Here is a 19136-nt window from a genome sequence, read left to right as displayed (position 1 = left end):
TGTAATAAGCCATAAGCTAAACACCCAAAACCATTTTAAAGGAGGAACGTGAATAATCGGCCTGTTAGCGGCCAAGACAATGCTAGGAAGTCTGTGGCCACCTCCTGGGCGGGGGGGGGGGGGTGGGGTGGGGGGGCGGGGGGGCTGAGTCATCCCGCCACCTGGGGGCCGGTGGTCACCGATGGTCACCGCTGTCACATGGAGTGGCACGGGGCTTTTCCTCTGCGAGGCCAGGAACATAAGGCCTCAGTGGTCTGGGGTCTCTCCGGGGCAGCGTCACCACTCAGGGAAAAGCTGGGGTCTGGGAACCCCGGGAAGACTGGGAGCCCATTTCCAGGCAAATCCTCTAAGAGGTGTCAGAGGCTGCCTGCCCCCGAGCTAAATTAGCCAGAGCTGTGACTTATATAACTTCCTGTAATTGCCCCGGGGCTGGCTGTGGCTGAGGCCCCAGACCCACCCACTCCTCCTCTTTGCTGAGCAGGGGGTGGGGTGGGGGGTGGGAGTTGCCTTGTGCTTTTGGGCTCGGTGGGCCCGGTCAGTGTTTCTAACCGAATCTGCAATGCCGTTTGGAACAGAGGCCGCCAGCGTCTCCCGGGAAGATGGGGAACTCGTACGCGGGGCAGCTGAAGAGCACGCGGTTCGAGGAGGTGCTGCACAGCTCCATCGAGGCCTCGCTGCGCTCCAGCAGCCTGGCGCCCCGGCCCGTCTTCTCGCAGCTCTACCTGGAGGCCGAGAAGCAGCTCTCGGCCCTGGAAGGTACGGCCGCGTCTGTCCCCGGGCTGTGGGCTGTGGGCTGTGCAGCCCACGGTGGCCGGCGAACCCCATGCCCTCTCCCCTCCGCTCTGTGGGGGATGTGGAGTCGGGCAGAAAGGAATTGTTGGGAGAGGAGCGAGGTGCAGACGCTCTCACTCGGCTCCCGCTGAAGGAGGTTGCAGCCTAAGGTTGCAGCGGATGGAATTGGGGCTGAGAGGAGAGGGGAAGAGGGTGCGTTCCAATTGGTGTGACTTATGAAAAGGTTTGGAGCAGGAATTTTAACGGCTTTGGACCCTCAGCTACTTTCCCCGTCTTTGTCCTTGTGATTCGTGGCCATACCTTTGCAAAGCAGTGCAGGCAGTTTCTCCGGCGATAGCAGGTAGGAATGGGTCCCCTGGAAACGTAAAAACGCAGAACAAACCTTCATGGACATCACGTGTGCCAGGAATGACTACATTACTTCCAGGCCCGCGGACAGCGCGAGGGCCACTGAATTCCCCAGGGAAGAAAGGGGTGGCACTTTCCGGTCTTGAGTTTGCATTTTTACAGCCGGGTGTGGTCCTGGCAAAAGGGAGCCCACAGCAGTCCATGGCACGAGACGGTTCCTGTGATGAACGCCCTTTCTGTCGTTCATGGCCTCACCTGAGCTACCTGCAGGCTGCACTGAGCGTGACACGGGCTGTGGTTTCAAACCACCGCCAGTTAACTGATTGGATCAGAAAGCCTGCCGTGTGCCAGGTCCCGTGTGGGGCTGGCCATGTGTGCGTGTGTGTTTGTGCACGTGGACCTGTGTGCGAATGTGTGTGTGGGGGGCGGGGGCAGGCGGGTGGAGGGCTGCATACAGGGAACAGTGGGGCACGGATCTGCTGTGTGGTCCCTGGGGCCCCCTTAGCCCGGCGGGAGGGGTTCCCGTGTCCCTCTTTATCGCGTCCTCGCTGGATTCACCTTGTGGGGAGCAGCTACGTGCCTGAGCGGACTGGACCTGGGCCGGAGAGAAACTAGGCTGTGGTCAGAAGCAGGGGGTAGGAGAAGCATGCGTTCCCTCGTATTCGCATGGGAAGTACGGCCAGTGTCTGGCCGGGGACGCATTCCTGAGATGTGGGAGACGGGACATCACGGGAGAATGTCTTACCGACCGTTTGGCTGGCGGAAAGGCTTGGGACATACGCAGAAAAGGGTGGCCCTTAGCTTCCCGCAGCCGCGGAAGGCTTGCTGCTAATGATGAATTAACAAGAGCAATAATGACCAATAATGTAGTTCCTTGGAAGGGCACCTTCACCACCACCACTGAGGGAGCGGAACCCCAGGGTTTGGGAAGATGGCAGGATGGTTTGCTGGATGTTTTGGAGGAAGCTCACGTGGGGAGACAGAGGAGGGTCCCCTCAGCTTCCTTTACGTCTAAGATCTCCGCCGACCCTCGCGGCCTCTAACGGGAGGCTGCCTCCCGGACCTTCTAACTGCTCGGGTGCCCCTTCTGCCCACCGGGCGCTGGGCAGGTGACACTGTCCAGGGACGGTTTCGAACCCCCCCCCGCCCCCCCGTGCCCCGTGTTGAGTGCTGAAGGCTCCCACCAGCTGTTGGCCCCCGGTTCTGCCCTCCTGTTGGCATGAAGACCAGAGGGGCCTCCTGCTTTTCCCATCTGCCCAGCAGACGGGGGAGATGGCTTTGGGGATTCTGTTTTCCTAGTGGGGGAGGGAGAGGTGGGCAGGGGTCCTCTCTCCAGTTTGCTGACTGTCGCCATAAACCGCGCAGCCTCTCCAGCCCCGGCTGCTGCCTCGTAAACCGGCTGCAGGCCGCGTCTTGTTTTGTCTGCCTGTCTCCCCGTCAGGGCCCTTATCTCGTCGCGGCTTTTCCCAGGCGACAGCATTATGACCCCTCACGCAGGCAGCGTCTCCTGTGTTTGTGCCGGTGATTGGGGGGGGGGGGAATGTGTACTTTGTTCTCTGATGAGGGGGTCTCACCGTCTGTGTTATTTATTTTTATTTTATTTTTTTTTATTGATTTCAGAGAGGAAGGGAGAGAAAGAGAGAGAGAGAGAGAGAAATACCGTATCAATGATGAGAATCATTGATCAGCTGCCTCCTGCACGCCCCTACTGGGCATCGAGCCCACAGCCTGGGCATGTGCCTCTGACCGGAATCGAACCCGGGACCCTTCAGGCGCTGCCCCATCCTCTGAGCCAAACCAGCTAGGGCGTTATTTATTTTTTAAAAAGAAAAACCAACTGAACTAAAGACACCCCACCCCAGCATGTTGAGGAAAGTGTTTGTTAAAGAAAATGCAGGTGCATTTCTATAGCCCCCCGCCCTGAATGCCATGCAGGTTTTCTCGTGGGAAGAGAACAGTATTGGGGCGCTCACTGGAACAGCAGCGGCCCCAGGAGCCCAGGGCGGCCTGGGGACCTCGGCTCCTGTCGCAGTTCCCAGTTCCTGTGCGAAGGTCCCTTCCTGTTGGCTGCGTCTGGCGCCTTTCAAGCCCCCCCGCCCGCCCCCCCCCCCCCCCCCCCGCCCCCAGACCTGGGTAAACAGTCTGGGTTCTCCCTCCTGCTTAGGAGGTCTCCTCCGCTGGTCCCTGGCTGACTCATCCCATCAAAGGCCCCGGATGCCTTGCGTGGACCTTTGACCCTTAATCCCGCGTCCTTGGAGACTGGGTTTGGAGCGCTGTCTTCCACCTTCTGCGGCTTAGGACCCTCCTCCTCCATGCCTTCCGAGGGCCTGAACTCCGGTGCTTTCCGGCTGAGCAGAATCCTGTGCAGACTCCTGGGTGTGCCCTCGCGCTCCCAAGACTCTCTCCCCCTTTCCACTCTGATCCTCGGCTCCCTGCCAGCGTCCCCTCCCCACCCTCCACCCCCCCTCAGCCTCTGGGTCACCTGCTCAGCGTGGTCTGGATTTTGCACAAGAGCGTGCGTTCTATGCCACCCGTGCCGTAGGTGGCGAAGGACAGTGTGCGTGCCCACGGTGGGCTGTGCCGTGTGGCTGGCGCCTGGGGTCTGGGTGTGGCTCTATACCTTCTGCTCAGACATCCCCCCACTTCCTTCCCCCTCCCCCCTCCCCCGCCTGCATTTAATGGCAGGAAGGAAACATCCTGCCCCCTGCGTTCCCCCTGGGTTATCTTTCCACACTCTTCCTGCCACCTGTGTCCTCTCAGGGGCACCAGGGGTCTTTTTTTTTTTTTTTTAAATATATATTTTATTGATTTTTTACAGAGAGGAAGGGAGAGATAGAAACATCTATGAGAGAGAAACATCTATCAGCTGCCTCCTGCACACCCCCTATTGGGGACGTGCCCGCAACCAAGGTACATGCCCTTGACCGGAATCGAACCTGGGACCCTTCAGTCCGCAGGCCGACGCTCTATCCACCGAGCCAAACCGGCCAGGGCAGCACCAGAGGTCTTGCTTCACTCCTGCGGTGACCGTCCCAAGGCCATGGTCAGAGCTGGCTTGCCTCTTGTCCCTCAGGCACCTTTAAAAGAGTGCCCACGGGGAGGCCTGTTGCTGGTACCTGTGCGATTAAATCTCACCTCGAGTATTCCGAGGGCCTTGTTTCCCCACGTGGCCGCTCCTTTACGGGTGCAGGCACAGAGAGGTTAAATAACTTTCCTGTGGCCACACAGACGGTGGCAAACCCAAGTCCTACAGCTTGAGTTTCCCGATTCCCAGTCCCATTTCTTCGCACTGCACACGATTTCATCACCGACTTAAAGCCACTTGACCCCCTGGCTGGCTGGAGGGTGTGAGGGCCAAGTCCGAGAAAAGCAGGACAAATGGCCACCGAGAAGCCAGCAGGAAGAGAGGACATGAAGACGTGAAGGAGAAACCCTCGTCTCCTGGGGTAGGGCACTTCCGGGCGCTCGGAGGGACCCCGCTTCAGGGAAAATCTGTGTGCTCTTTATTAGATGATGTTTAAAGACAAGTCGAGAGATATTTGTTTTACCCAAAAGGTCTGTTAAAAGAAGTGAGAAGGACTGTATTTCAATGGTCCTTGATTGATTTGAACGCGCCTCTTTCTTTAGCGACGCTTTGGTAAATGAGGCGTCGCTGTGCACGCTCAGAGCAGGTGGGAGGTGTCGCCTGAGGAAGGGGTCCCCCCCTCTACCCCCCGCCCTCCAGGAGCTGAGAGTCTGTAGGGAGCGACAAGAGGCTGTGTGACAGCTCACGCGCAGGGAGCCGTGAGCCGTGGCATTTCCGTGGCGAAGTCCTGGCTCTCCGGGCACTTCCTGACCTGGCATTCCTCCCAACATACCAGCTCCCGTACACAGAGCCCCTGAGCTCCGGCCGGCGGTCCTGAGCCGGAATGGCCGCGCGTGGGTGTGGCCAGCTGGCGTGTTTGTATTTCTGGTGATGGTGCCTGCGCCCTCCCCGGGTACAGACTACCACCTGTCACCGCGCCCGCCTGCTGTGTGCGGGCGGGCCACCCTGGCCTGCGTTCTGCCTGCGCTGCAGCTGCCGAGAGCCTCCGCGTGGGCGCCCGGCACCTGCTCCTCAGCGCTTCACTGGGCAGCTGTGGGCCAGGGCGGGTCTCTGAGCCTCAGCGGCCCTGTCTGTAAAATGGTCTGTGTGCTTTTTAAAAAAATATGTTTTTATTGATTTCAGAGAAGAAGGGAGGTGGGGAGAGAGAATATCATTGATCGGCTGCCGTGCACACCCTCCACTGGGGATCAAGCCCGCAACCTGGGCATGTGCCCTGACTGGGAATCAAACCATAACCTCCAGGTTCATCGGTTGATGCTCAACCACAGAGCCACGCCGGCTGGGCTAAAAGGGTTGTTTTAACACCACCGTGCCTCCCACTCGGATATTCTTGGGGTGCCTGCTTTGCACAGGTTTCACGCTGTCCTTTTCAACCCGGCATATATGGACTGAACCCCGGTGCGTGTGCAGACGCGTGCAACCCTCGTGGGTGGGAAGAGATGCGACCCCGAATTGGAGGTCACGAGACCAGGCCCTGGCCTGAGTCTGTGCCCTTGGGACAGCCATGGGCCTGAGCGAGCCTCCGCTTTCCCTCTGAAGACGGCGACCGTGCCCCACCCACGGTGCGGGTGCGAGGACTGGGCAGTTACTCAGGAGCGGACACCTGCTGGTACTCACCTCTGCCTGTCCCCTCCCCTCTCCCCTTCCAGGTGGTAGCCGAGTTGACAATGAGGAAGAAGAAGAAGAAGGGGACGGGGGCCTGGAGCCGAGCTGTCCCCCAACCGCCTACCAGATGCACCCCCCTCCCGAAGGATGCTGCACCACGGACGGTGAGCTGCCAGCCCTGCCCGGCGGTGCCCGCTGCCCCGCGTCCGCGGCTGTCCCTGTGCCCACGGCCCCCAGAGGGCAGTGGCTGGGTGTCCTCCCTCCTGTGCGTGCAGCATTGGCTACCCCAGGCCCTGTGGGCTCTGCCAAGCTCACAGCCTCTCAGCCGCTGTCTGGACGTTACGAGTGGATTCAGATCCCAGAGTTCGTTTTTCTACATTAGTTATTTTAAAATGAACATGCATTTCCCCCACTCAGGTGCGTTTGCATCGCCGAGTGCTCAGCTCAAAACTGATTGGTAGGAATAAGCTTTCACATCTACCGGTATTTTACTGTCGAAAAAGCAGACATGCGGTATTGGAGGAGCCCTGTAAACTCAGCGACGTGAATCCCTGCTGCTGTGAGGCTCGGGGTGCCGGGTGGGGGACCGCTAGGCGCTTAGGCTGGGGTGGTTCCCCTTCATCCTCCGGCTCTGCCACTGGCCAGACCACCTGTGAGCTCATCCGTCCTGTTCTCAGACAGTCAAGAGGTGGCACTAGTTAGTGATTAGTCAGTTAATTAGTTAGAATCACAGCGCCCTGCTCTGGAAATACAGAAATGAAGGTACGAGAGCTCCCTCGTTGATGGAGAGTCCTAGGAAGCAACCATTTCACACATGATGTGGAAGGTGCTGGTAGGGTGGGCTGGGCAAGCAGGGGTGGGGTGCGTGGGAGCAGAGGAGAAGTTCCTGACGCAGGCAGGGAGGGCTTCCTGGAGGAGGTGGCCCTCCATCTGGGTTTTGGAGAATTCGCAGGAGTTAGCCTGGAGGCTGTAATGGGTTTGGGGACAGCCAGGACTGAGGAACAGCATGTGCAAAGGCCTAGCAGGGTGAGCGGATAGCTTGCTAGCTCAGGGATCTGCTAGCAGTGCATTTGCATAGGAGCCTGAGGGGCAGGCGGGGCTGGAGGAGTGATTCCCACGCAGTCTGCCTGTGGGCCTGTGGGTGCAGGATGGCCCACAGGGGAGGGAACCGGCCCTCGCAGGGGCAGCTCCTCCGGGCGAAGGGAGGCCAATCCCTTGGCTCTCCAAGAAGTAGCACGTCCGGCGTCCAGGCGCTCACAGGCCACCGATGAAGGAAGAAAACGGTGGACTCTCCATTGGTGGCCATGAGAGTGATTTTCAGAGAATTTCCAAGAAAGTGCAGTGAACACACCGACTGCCCACAGCGGGTCCCCCAGCTCTCCAGGAGGCAGGGCCCTCCACACAGCAGGAGGGGCCCAGGGCCTGGGGGTGAAGACCCGCTGGGCGCTCGACCTCAGCCTCAGCCTCAGCCTCAGCCTCAGCCTCAGCCTCAGGGCTTCCCCGTGAGGATGAAGGGGAACCACCCAGCCTGAGGGCTGACCCGGCCCCATTGCCCACCTCTCAGCAGCCTTGAGCCAATGATGTAAGCTCCCTGAGCCTTGATGTCTGTCTCGTTACCCTGGGGCAGCAGCACTGCCCCCTGGGGGCCCACGGCAGCTTTGGCGCTTCCCAGCCGGTGCCGCACACGGTAGGCCCGCAGATGTCCCGACGCTGCCTCCCGCCAGGGCCAGAGGGAGCCCTCGGAGACGGTGCGTTATGAACGGTGAGGCCGGTGCGCCCGGGGAGAGTCTCCCCAGAGCGCTGCGGTTTCGCAGCGACGGCCTTGGCGTCGTCGGGGTTCACATCGTCTCCCTCGGAAACCAGCGATAGAGGAAGCATCTGGGATCGGTGAGCAGGCTAAGCGAGGACAACCCTGGAAGGGCCCGTCCAGAAACCTCAGCTGGTCCCTTCTCCTTCCTTTTTCCCAGACACTTTTGGACACTTACTGGCACTTATTAAACAGGAGCGATGCAGGGCTGCGCATAGTAGGTTTCCAGTTGTGAGTATGCGAAACAGTTGGTTTTTGTGTTATTTATTAATTCTTGCCTTACCACTGTAAACCTACTTCTGCCTGCCCCGTATTTAGAAGCTCTTAAGTACAAGACGTTCCAAGGGTATAGAGTAAGAGTCTCTATGCTGAGTGTCCCCTGGGTCCTGGGCCCCTGGGTCTGTTCCCCGAGGCTGCCAGTGTCCCCAGGACCTCACCCCTTATTCCTGCCTCTCGCCAGTCCTCATATACGTAAAATGCAGGGTGTGAAAATACCAGGTCATTCGCCATTTCTTGCGGATTTATCTTAGATACTTTTAAAAAATAATATCCCATCTGGGTGCATCTGACACCGGTTTATTTTTTGTTGTTAATCTTCACCCGAGGACATTTTTTTCCCCATTAATTTTCAGAGAGAGTGGAAGGGATGGGGAGAGAGAGGAGAAACATTGAAGTGAGAGAGACAGATTTTTTTGGTTGCCTCGTGCACGCCTCCCTGACCGGGGCCGGGGATGGAGCCTGCAGCCCAGGTACGTGCCCTTGACTGGACTCGAACCTGAGGCCCTTCAGCCTGCAAGCCGACACTCTATCCACGGAGCCACACCTGCTCTTGTATACATTTCAATTGACCATCGTTTGTCTACAGTTTTCCTGTTGAGCTCCACATGTGCAGTAATTATATGGTGACACCGACAGTCATCACAGCATGGGGCTAAGTGTCACCCGTAACCACGGGGGCAATTGCATCTCTCAGGGTTGATCTCAAAGCCGACCACCCCCAGAGGTAGAGGTTGGTCCCGACAAGTCCCAGGATGCCCTCCTCCCTCTGTCCGGCGGTCCTGGCCCCGGAGCCCTCGGCACACCTGTCCCTTCCCCCTAGGGTTCTGCCAGGCGGGGAAGGACCTGCGTCTCGTCTCCATCTGCAGCGAGCCCATCGACGTCCCTGCCGGCTTCCTCCTCGTGGGCGCCAAGGCCCCCAGCCTGCCCGGCCACCTCCTGGTGTGCGCCGTGGACAGAAGGTTCCTGCCGGACGACAACGGCCACAATGCGCTCCTCGGTAAGCTCCCCCCCACCCCCTGCCCCTCTCCACGCCGTGGCTCTGTCCGCACGGCGGCGGGCACGGGTGGGCCACCTTTGGGGACGCGTCAGCATGTCACACACCACTTATGTCTACGATCTCTGTGGAATGGGATGGAAATGAGATTTGTCTTATGTATGTATTATTTATTTTTATTGATTTCAGAGAGAGTGGAAGGGGGAGAGTGAGAGAGAGACATAGAAACATCAATGATGAGAGAGAATCATGGATGGGCTGCCTCCTGCACGCCCCCCACCGAGGATCGAGCCCCAATCCTGGGCCTGTGCCCTGACTGGGAGTTGAACCATGGCCTCCTGGTTCACAGGGTGATGCTCAGCCCCTGAGCCACAGTGGCGGGCGAGGTTTGTTTTGAAATGTCACTACCTTCCTGTAGAAACTCCATCATTTAGTATTCCTTTTTTTTTTTTTTTAAAAAAACCCTGTATTCATGAACCCTCCCGTACGTGCTTACCTATGTCAGGAATGGGACCCAAACTCTGTCCTAGCCCCTCCCAGAAGCGATCGGACGTGAGGCAGGAGAACAAGGCTGAGTGTGTGTTCGTGCCTCCAGAACCTGCATATCCCGAGTAACTGCCGGGCACCCTCCGCCCGTCTCTCCTTCCGCTGACCTCGCACCTCTCAAGAGGTGTCCCTCTTATCCTGGTTTTAGAGGTAGGCTTGGCCCTGTTAATGAACTTGCCCCAGGGCACGTGAGAAAAGGAACAGGGGCAGGATTCGAACTCGGCTCTTTCTGGCTCCAAATTCTGCCCTTTCATGAACGACCACACCTCCCGGTCCTGTCTCCCGGTCAAGGTCAGCAGGGGGTGGTAGACACTGGGGCTTTGATCTTTCAACCAACCAACCGGCTCACGGAGACCCCGACGCCCGGGCAGAGTTGAGGCCAAGCTTACCCAGCCTGACTCTCTTGGTTCCCACATTTATCGAGCTCTTACTGTGTGCCAGGCTCTGGGCTCAGCTCACTCCCCCATCAGGGGCGGCCGAGAGCCCAGGGAGCTGGGTTCCAGTCCTGTGTGTGACCACAGCTTGCTCGTGGAGGCCTCAGTGAACTCCCCCACAAGGTGGGGAGGGGACGCCCACGCCTCTCCTGACCCCTCCACAGCGTCTCCCCTTCGCCTGGCCCTGGGGTTCCTGCGAGGAGAAGCTTGGTGATGATCTGTCTATTCCAGGCATAGCCTCGGGGACAGCTTCACTGTGGGAGCCAGTTGGGTGGTGGGAGTTTATGGGAAAAACTGGGTTAACTCCCTTCCCGGTTCCTTCTGCACCTTCCATGTGTACAAGCATTTAGACGTCCCGCGTGTGCTGGGTGGGTAAGCGCCCTTCAGGGGACATCTGCTGAGCATGTTTTCTGCCTGAGGCCTGTGCTGCGGATGGAAGGGCGGGAGGATCGACCCAGAGAAGGAAACGGGATAGCTCCTGCTCTGAGGGCGGGGGTGGGGGGACACGGCCCCCTGTGAACTCTGAAGCCAGGCGATGGATGCTGACTGGAGGGACAGACGGCCCTGGGACAATGGACGCCAGGGAGAGAGAACGTTGAAGCCATCTCTCCTCTTGGGCAGGTTCATGGGCTTGTTGTAACTAGTTCTCAGGAAACAAGAAAAATCCCAGGAAACTCACTCTTCCAAAGCCGTCCCAGGGTGGTTGATGGCGTCTCAGATTTCATTGCTTCTGAGGCCACTGGGGGTGGAAGGTGTGGGGGCCCGCACGGAGTGGGGGGCCCGCGTTTGATCCCGCGGTGGCGGCTCCCCGGACCCCACCGCTCTGCGACGGAAAGGAATTGTGAGGGCAGTAAACCCCGGAGGGTCTGCGAGGTGGAGACGAGGACCTTTCAGTCTGTTCCCACCAGCCCGGAAACCTCCTGCTCCTCAGGCAGCCAGCGGAGGAAGTGGTGTCTTTGTTAATTGCTCGCCAAAAAGCCCCGGGAGGCGGTCCGGGGCCGGTGGGCAGTAACCGAGCCTTTCTTCTTCTGAAGGAACTTTATGCTCTCGGCTTGCACGCTCCACACTGTGCAGGTTTCCTGCAATTTCCTGATGGCTGCACCGGGCAGGACCGCCCAGCCGTCCGGGGCGGGCGCTTCGGGCTTTGTAGCGGCTATAAAACGAACTGCAGGTCATCTTGGGGGAAGCCATGGCTAGGCGCCCCTCCCCCGCCCATCGTTGATCATGGAGAGTCTTGTTTTAGTGACCGAATCCACGGGGATTTTGTCTGAGAAAGTGGAGCGGTTACAATCCAGGTGTGTATTTCAGTTTTCTGTTTTGACGGGAATGCATCTAAATTGGCTGATGGCGGAGGCCGTGTTGAGAGAAGAAAACTGTAAGCAGAATGTTCATCGTGTAGGTGGGGGGAGCGAGTGTTTTGTTCACCCAGCAGGCAGGTAATGAAGCATGTGTGGAACGTGTCACCCCGAACTGAAGGTGGGCCTGAAGTTCAGCCTGGGTCGCAGAGCCACGGCAGACCCGCTCCTTCTCCCGGGTCCTCCTCTGGGGGCTCGGCGTCTGCTGGGAGACCCCAGGCAGCCGGGCTCGGAGGCCGCACCCACCACGGAGGCCCGCTCACACAGATCTCGGCAGGGCTCTAGCCAGGGTGGCAGCGTGGCGGGGACCGCCGAGGGTGCACGGCTCCAGGGACGGGAAAGCCGCCTCGGGGATGTGGTGTTCTAAAGGTTATCGTAGACCCCCCAGGTCCAAAGGGCGATTTCCAAAGAGAGGGCGTGCTGGATTCTTCCTCATGAAGAAGTTTACTGCCTTTCAGACAATTCCTTTGAAAGATTAGAATGAGGGCATGTGTTCAGCTGGTGGTTTAAACCATGTCCCGTCTCCTGGGCCCGGTTGGTCAGCCGGCCTGCGGTCCTCATGGTTGGCCCTCCCCAGCCCGGGGTCACCTCTCAGAAGAGCAGCAGCTTCTCCCGACCAGAAAGCGCCTGCCAGCGCCTCCCTGCCGCCTCCCTAGACGCTTCCTGTACCAGGGAGACCGAGGCTTCCACTGTCATTTCGGAACCACAGAGAGGCGGGCGGTGGCCTGTGGTTCCACCCCTGCTTCCGAAACGGCCCACAGCCCACATTTCTCCTGGGACCAAGGCCTCCAGTCTGTGTCTGGACAGGAAGGCAGTGCTGGCCTTGGCAAATGGCTCTGCGCATCCTCCGTCTTGCGGCTCCGTTTCTCGTTTGTCCATCATTTCAACACTCGGGTCAGAGTCCCTTCCAGGGAGCGTGGGAGGTTTCTCAGGGCCTTCGTCTTCGATGGCAGCTGAGCTGTGTGTCTCAGGGCTCCCACCTTGGAGACAAGGGGCTCAGCACACGTATTCGATGGTTACGTTACTGTGTATGCAGAGAAATCGCCCGGCGTTCACTCGTAGAGCTGCCTTGTTTCCAGTCGCCTTCCTTCCTCCTGTATTGACCAGTGATCTGACAGACCTGACACATGCCGGGCACTCATCTGTGCACCTACACCGACATACACAGACGCAACTCACACCCCACGTGGTCACACTGACCCATGGGGTGGTTATGGGGGAAAAGGCAGGGATCGCAATAACTGCCACACTAAGGAAGGCATCGCAAGGCCCTCTGAGCAACATAAAAAGGCTGTCGGGTCTGGAGAGCAGGGAGGTGGCCCTGTGGGACAGGGAAGGTGCCAGGAGGAGTGGGCGTTTGAGTGGAGTGTTGAGTGCTGGGCAGAGGGCACGCAGTGGGGCTTAACGGAGGGAGAGCTTGTGCCCGGAGGCAGGCGCGTGGGGGCATGGGCAGGGGGAGTCCGTGGGAGTGGGACCAGCCCAAGATGACGGGGACCTTTGCTCCGTGGGGTGCTCTGGTGGCTGGTCAGAGTTTCCGGGAACGGTGTGTGATGCGAGGAGGACTTTGCAGGGCAGTTGGGGAGGTTCACCCTGTGTCTCCCTCCAGGATTCTCTGGGAACTGTGTTGGCTGTGGCAAGAAAGGCTTCTGTTACTTCACGGAGTTCTCCAACCACATCAACCTGAAGCTCACCACGCAGCCCAAGAAGCAGAAGCACTTGAAGTGTTACCTGGTCCGCAACGCACAGGGCGCGCTGGCCCCTGGCCCCCTCATCTGCTGGAAAGGCTCCGGTGAGCGAGGGGGGGGGGGTGCGGGGGCCGGGTGCCCTCTGGGCGGGACACGGTGCCTGTCAGCAGGGCTTGGCAGAGAGGCAGCTCTGTAGCGGGCACGATCGCGGGCGAGAGGTCGGTGTGTGGCATTAAAACGCCACTTGGCATGACGGGCAGCCAGGGTACAGCGCCAGCCTAAGTGTGTGGGCCGTTTACAGTAAATTTTAAAAATAGGGTTTATGTCGACCAGGGAGAACTTGTGTCACGTTTCTCTCTCTCCCTGAAACGCGCACCCTTGTCCTCCCCTGCCAGTCAGTGTCCCTCGGCTGGGGGTCACGGCCCTGTCTTGTCCCGTAGAGCTCCGAGGCCGGCAGACCCCCGCCGGCCCTGGCTCCAGCTCCCTCTTCCCGCTGCCGGACAGCTCCGGGCCCCCGGCGGCCTGCTCCAGCGAGCCCAGTCCTGGGACGAACCCCAGCGCCCCGGTCGGGGCACAACCAGCAGGTGAGGCGACGGAGCGGCCCCCAAGGAGCCCCCCGCGTGGCTGCCTGGTGATGCGGCCAGCCCTTCAGGGTGCATCGGACTGCCGTGTTCCCTTTCTCTGCCACGCCTGTGCTGTTCAACTTGAACTTGGAATTGTTTTCAACATGGACTGCTCTCTCTCTCTCTCTCTCTCTCTCTCTCAGGCCCAGGCTCCGACCCCCCCGCCCTGCCCGCAGCAGCAGGCCCCGCGGTATTCAATGGCAAGGACTCCCCGCAGCAGCAGCAGCAGCAGCAGCAGCAGCTGGCGAAGGGCAAGCTGCCGGCAGGGCCCCGGCCCTCGGCACTAGGTAGCGGTGCTCCCCAGGCGTCTGCCCTTCTCTGGGTCAAGGCTTTGGGGGGATGAAGAACTGTCACCCAGAATGCCAAGTTATCCCCCCTTTCCCCCCCGGAGACACTGGGTACCAGAGGGACAGCTGCTGGGGACATCAGTGGGGAGACTTCATGGGCTCCAGCCTGCTGGCTGCGAGACCCAAAGGGCAGAATGTCTGCAGCTCCTCCGCCCGGAGCCTGAGCCCAGCCCTTCGCAGTTGGATGCAGGCCTTCTCGTTGTTTGGTTAATCCTCACCCGAGGGAATTTTCCCATTGATTTTTAGAGAGAGTGGGAGGGAGAGGAGAGACAGAGAGACATGGATGCGAGAGAGACACATTGATTGGTTGCCTCCCACATGCACCCTGACTGGGGCCGGGGATCGAGCCTGCAACTGAGGTACATGACCTTGACCAGAATTGAACCCAGGACCCTTCAGTCCCTGGGCCGACGCTGCAACCACTGAGCCAAACCGGCCTTGACACTTGGGGACAGAGGTCGGGGAGTCGGCGCTGTGACCTCAACACAGCCAGACCAGTAGCTGCCTCAGAGGCTGCAGCGTGGAAGGAACCCCCTGTTTGAAAGCTCCTTGTAAACAGAGTAGATTATGTTTTTAACTCTTTATTCACTTTTTAAAAAATGTTTTCTTGATTTTTAGAGAGAGAGGCAGGGAGAAAGAGAGAGAGAGAATCACTGATTGGCTGCCTCCTGCACCCCTCCTACTGGGGACGGAGCCCGTGCCCCGACCGGGAATGGAACCTCGACCTCCTGGTTCATGGGTCAGCCCTCGGCTGCTGAGCCTCATCAGCTGGGCTCTTTGCTCACTTTTTAAAGATGATTTCCTATCCGTCTAAGAAGGCGTGAGAGGGATTTCGGATCCCTTTTCCGAGACTGTAAAGCCATCCGTCTCCAGCTGCCGTGAGCTTGGGCTGCATGTGAAGGAGGCGTTTTCTCACTCTCTGGAATCTTTCGAGACGGGCGGGGCCCAGGAGCAGTCAGATTGCACAGGCCCTGCTGGTTCTGCCCGCCCCTCCTCAGGCCACGCGTAGAGGAACGGTGCTCTGAACAGTGGTTCATCTCCCCTGGAGATGCCTTAGACCAGTGGTTCTCATCCTTGGCTGCACATTAGAGTCCCCTGGGAATTTTTTTAAAATCCTGATTTCTGGGCCTCATCCTCCGGAAATTCTGTTTCTTTGTGATGGGTGGGGCCACAACATTAGTAACAAAGAAACAATTTCTGGAGGATGAGGCCCAGAAATCAGGATTTTAAAAAGATTCCCAGGGGATTCTAATGTGCAGCCAAGGATGAGAACCACTGATCTAAGGCATCTCCAGGGAGCATAGCCACGCACCTGGCCCCCTCCCCACCCAGGTGCTGGGGTCTGGTTTCCGTGGGATGGGGCTGCAGCAGGTGTGGAGGATTCTAGAAGCTTCTCAGGTGAGTTTAATATGCAGTCAGGATTGAACATGCAGCTCTAAATGTAGGGGGAATTTTGCATCCGAAAATTCTGCATATTGTGAATAATCCACGGACAGAGCGTGAGTCACAGGCACGCTGTCTCCCAGTGTGGGCAGGGTGACTCATTGGCAGCAGTGGGTACCAGCCTCTGCTCCCCTTGATTTTTTTAGTCTGAAATTAGCTTTCAAGACTGGGCGGGGGAGAGGAGCCCGGTGGATCGGTACTGCCCCCAAGTGGTGAAGTGTGGTGGTGGCTTGAATGTGTGGCCGTTTCTCGAGTGAGAGGCTGTGAAGTGGGTCTCCGAGGCCACCATTGATTGGGCCCAGACTCTGTGCTTTATGTATATTCTTTTTTTAAAAAAATATTTTTATTGATTTCAGAGAGGAAGGGAGAGGGGGAGAGAGAGAGAGAGAAACATCAGTGATGAGAGAGAATCATTAATTGGTTGCCTCCTGCTTGATTGGGGATGGAGCCCGCAACCCGGGCCTGTGCCCTGACGGGGAATCGAACTGTGACCTCCTGGTTCCTAGGTCCACGCTCAGCCACTGAGCCACCGCGGCTGGGCCACACAGATCCTCTTTAGTCCTGATCAAAGCACCTTGCGGGGTAGGTTTTCTCTCCCCTTTTAAAGGCGAAGGAGCGGAGGCTCCGGGTTAAAGGTCAGGCACCCGCACAGCTTTGGAGTGAAGCATCACAGTGACTGGCAGGAGGTGTCCTGAGGCCTAGTGATGCCAACAGACGCCGAAACCCATTGCAGACTGTGATTTTAAGGAGTATGAGTGAGTGTTCTGCGAGTCAGGGGGCTGTTTTATTGAAGCCCCCCCCCCCCCGCCCTGGTGACAGCCTGACCCTCCCTCTGAATGTTCTCCAGGTATCTTCTCAAACTCCGGGCCCCCCAAGAAGCGCCACAAAGGGTGGTCTCCAGAGTCTCCCTCGGCTGCGGACGGCGGCTACCCCCAGGGAGGGGGGAACAGAGCTAAGTATGGTGAGTGACAGGAGCCTTGGCCCAAATCAAGGCTCGGGTACGGCTGGTGGCGTGTGTGCGCGTGTGGGCCTGTGTTTTTGTGTGTTGGCGAGGATTTCTAGGGAGGCTGACTTTGGAACAGCTAAAGGCTCTCCTGCCGTGTGTTCGAGTTGCTTAACAAAGCCTAGGATCCCTGCACGGCAGTGAGTTCCCTGATCCCAAAGGAATTTGCAAAGGCGCTTGCCCGCCACCCGTCAGGGATAGTGGAGAGGAGAGGGGCTCACTTGGTGGGAAAGGTTGGACCAAGTGACCTTAAAGGTGCTTTTGGCCTCAGAAATTTGGGATTCCAAGACTTGGGTGCGCCCGTGGGTGTGTCAGGGGGTGAGGGTCAGGTTGTAGCAGAGGTGGAGGCCGGCCTGACCTTGGCCTGCAGGGGTGGATGCCTTGTCTGTGTCTTCCTAATACTCGCTGTCTTTCCAGAGAGCGCGGGCGTGGCCTGCGTGCCCCCGGTCGGCTTGGTGGGACCAGCCTCCGTCACCTTTCCTGTCGTGGCCTCCGGGGAACCGGTGTCGGTTCCCGACAACTTGCTGAAAATATGCAAGGCCAAGCCGGTGATATTTAAAGGCAGGTGCAGCGTGCAGCACGCGGCGGGGGTGGGGCGGCTGGAGGGAGGCGTGAGGGACAGGCCACATCCAGGCCTCGCTGCGGGCTGACTCCCAGGGTGTCCCCCCGAGAGCATGCGGACACTCCCGCCAGGTGCCAACCGGGAGAGCGCGCCTGTTTCCCCCACAGGCCAGCGCCCTGCTCTGCTCCAGGGGGTCCACTTGCTTGTTCACTTGTCCTTTCCTTCCTCCACTCCCGCCACCTCCCTGAGCTCCTGCCGGTGACGGGCTCGGTGCTGAGCGTCCGGTGAGAGATGGACCCTCAGCCTCTGCTGATGTAAGGGACCAGGAGCCGGTCTGGGCGTGGTCCGTGGTTGCCCGAGGCCGCTGGTGTTTCTGACCGTGAAGTCCGACTTCGGTTGGGCAAGGATAGCCAGCGTCACCACGGGGAAGCATGAAACACGAGATTGCATCTCTGTTTTGTGTCACTGGGCTAATGGGTGGCTGCTACGTGGAGGTCGATTGGGGGCTCACCTAAAGAAACCCCTTTGAAATGTGAGGACTTGATGACGGCACCCACTGCTGGCTCCTATGAACACATGCATGCACATCCACACACACGTCCACACATACCCCGCCCCACACACACACGCATGCACATGTGCACAGTCGGGTCCTTCTGAAGTGCATTAACACTGTATTTGGTGTCATGCTTGCAGGAATAGAGGAGAGGGGGTGCTAGGAAAGTGGGAGGGGTATCTTACTGCGAGGAAATAAGAGCAGGCACTCCGTTCTTTCTCCTTAAAACGGAAGTGGGCGGTATTCAGGAAGAAGCGGCACATGTGGGTTTCGAATGCGGCCCCGTTGGCCAACCAAAATGCAGGCCGGCATTGCATCGCCTGGCCGTGTTCTCTGCATGGCTGTGTGTGTCTGGTGGCCCTGGGGACACCTGGACAGGGGAATGGAGCAAGGCAGGCGCGGGGCGTGGTGGTGTGGGCAGGGCTGGGGGGCGGGAGCCCAGGCTGTGCCCGAGGCCCGCTGACCGGCCGATGCTGCTCTTCCTGCACAGGCCACGGGAACTTCCCCTACCTCTGTGGGAACCTGAATGACGTGGTGGTGAGCCCGCTCCTGTACACGTGCTACCAGAACTCCCAGTCCATCTCCAGAGCCTACGAGCAGTACGGGGCCCCCGCCCTGCAGCCCATCTCGGAGGAGATGCAGCTGCTGCTCACCGTCTACTACCTGGTGCAGCTGGGTGAGTCCCCCCTGCCTGCGGGGACCTCTGAGGAGTGATCGCTACAGGGGGGCGCCCCCGCACCCGCATCGCTGACCTCACTGGCGCCCTCACTGGCTGGTGGAGGTGGAATCCAGGGAAGGTGCTGGCAGATGCTACAGGGACTGCAGCGGTCATGCCCTGAGGGGCTGGGAAGGGCTTAAAGTAGGTCACACTCTATGGCGATAATTAAGAAAAGATTTACCCACGGAGCCGGAGTTGAGTGAAGACTGATGATCGACTGTGGGGTGTGGGCACCCTTGATGGGCGGAGTCTGACGGGGGACAAACACCATATTGGAGCTGGCTAGAGAAGACAAGCGTGGACGTGGCAGCGTGGACCCTAACCCTAACCTTGCTGGGCAAAGGGGGGTGGGGGGAGTGGTTCTGGAAAGGGAAGGGGCTCGGAGATCCCACAGCTAATCCAGTGAAATGATGCCACAGCCCAGCGAGTGGGTGGCGGGACCCCCATTGTTTCAGATCTGGCATCGCTGCTGTGGGGGTGTTCTCAGCAGAAATGCGGTGTTCTTTCCTCCACTCGCCCAGACATAGAACTGGGGCCTGTAAACCAGAAATACCGGCAGGAAACCAGTGTCGAACGTAGTCAGTCTCACTAGGCATCCAAGAGATGCAAGTGAACGAATCAAACAAGTAAAATTTTCCTCCATTAAATGATGGGCAACAACTCGAGAGATGGCAGCCCTGGCGCTAAGGGGGCGGTGAGACCGGTGACGCCCTGCGCCAGGACCTGGCCGTAAGCTGACGCAGTGAGACCTCTGCCAACAGCCTGGCGGCCTGCAGTAATTCCCTGCGCGCACGTTTGTGAGAATTCAGGCCGAGGACGTCAGCTCTGTAGCAGTGGTTCCCAACACGGGGCACACCATGTCTCACGGGGGCAATGTGATTTTAAAAAATATATATATATATATTTATTGATTTCAGAGAGGAAGGGAGGAGAGGGAGCTAGAAACACCAATGA

The 19136-nt window shown here is 58.7% G+C and overlaps 1 protein-coding gene across 4 annotated transcripts in view; it reads left to right on the top strand.

Moving 5' to 3' along the window:
- Window positions 1–599: 599 nt before the first annotated feature.
- Window positions 600–19136, top strand: part of GREB1 (growth regulating estrogen receptor binding 1) — a gene marked incomplete at both ends in the record, with an annotated part of 49822 nt that continues 31285 nt past the window's right edge. For all 4 annotated transcript variants that reach the window (XM_081100874.1, XM_081100876.1, XM_081100875.1 and 1 more), the window contains 9 exons: window positions 600–756; window positions 5875–5994; window positions 8737–8913; window positions 12852–13034; window positions 13371–13514; window positions 13697–13840; window positions 16191–16304; window positions 16764–16907; window positions 17955–18140. In XM_081100874.1, the coding sequence (XP_080957000.1) occupies window positions 600–756; window positions 5875–5994; window positions 8737–8913; window positions 12852–13034; window positions 13371–13514; window positions 13697–13840; window positions 16191–16304; window positions 16764–16907; window positions 17955–18140 (1369 nt within the window). The remainder of the gene's footprint in view (window positions 757–5874; window positions 5995–8736; window positions 8914–12851; window positions 13035–13370; window positions 13515–13696; window positions 13841–16190; window positions 16305–16763; window positions 16908–17954; window positions 18141–19136) is intronic.

The sequence above is a fragment of the Myotis nattereri genome, assembly GCF_964212035.1.
Source record: "Myotis nattereri genome assembly, chromosome: 10".
NCBI classification, from domain to species: Eukaryota; Metazoa; Chordata; class Mammalia; order Chiroptera; family Vespertilionidae; genus Myotis; species Myotis nattereri.
Note: the sequence above shows the minus strand (reverse complement) of the source record. Positions and strands in the feature narration are given on the sequence as shown.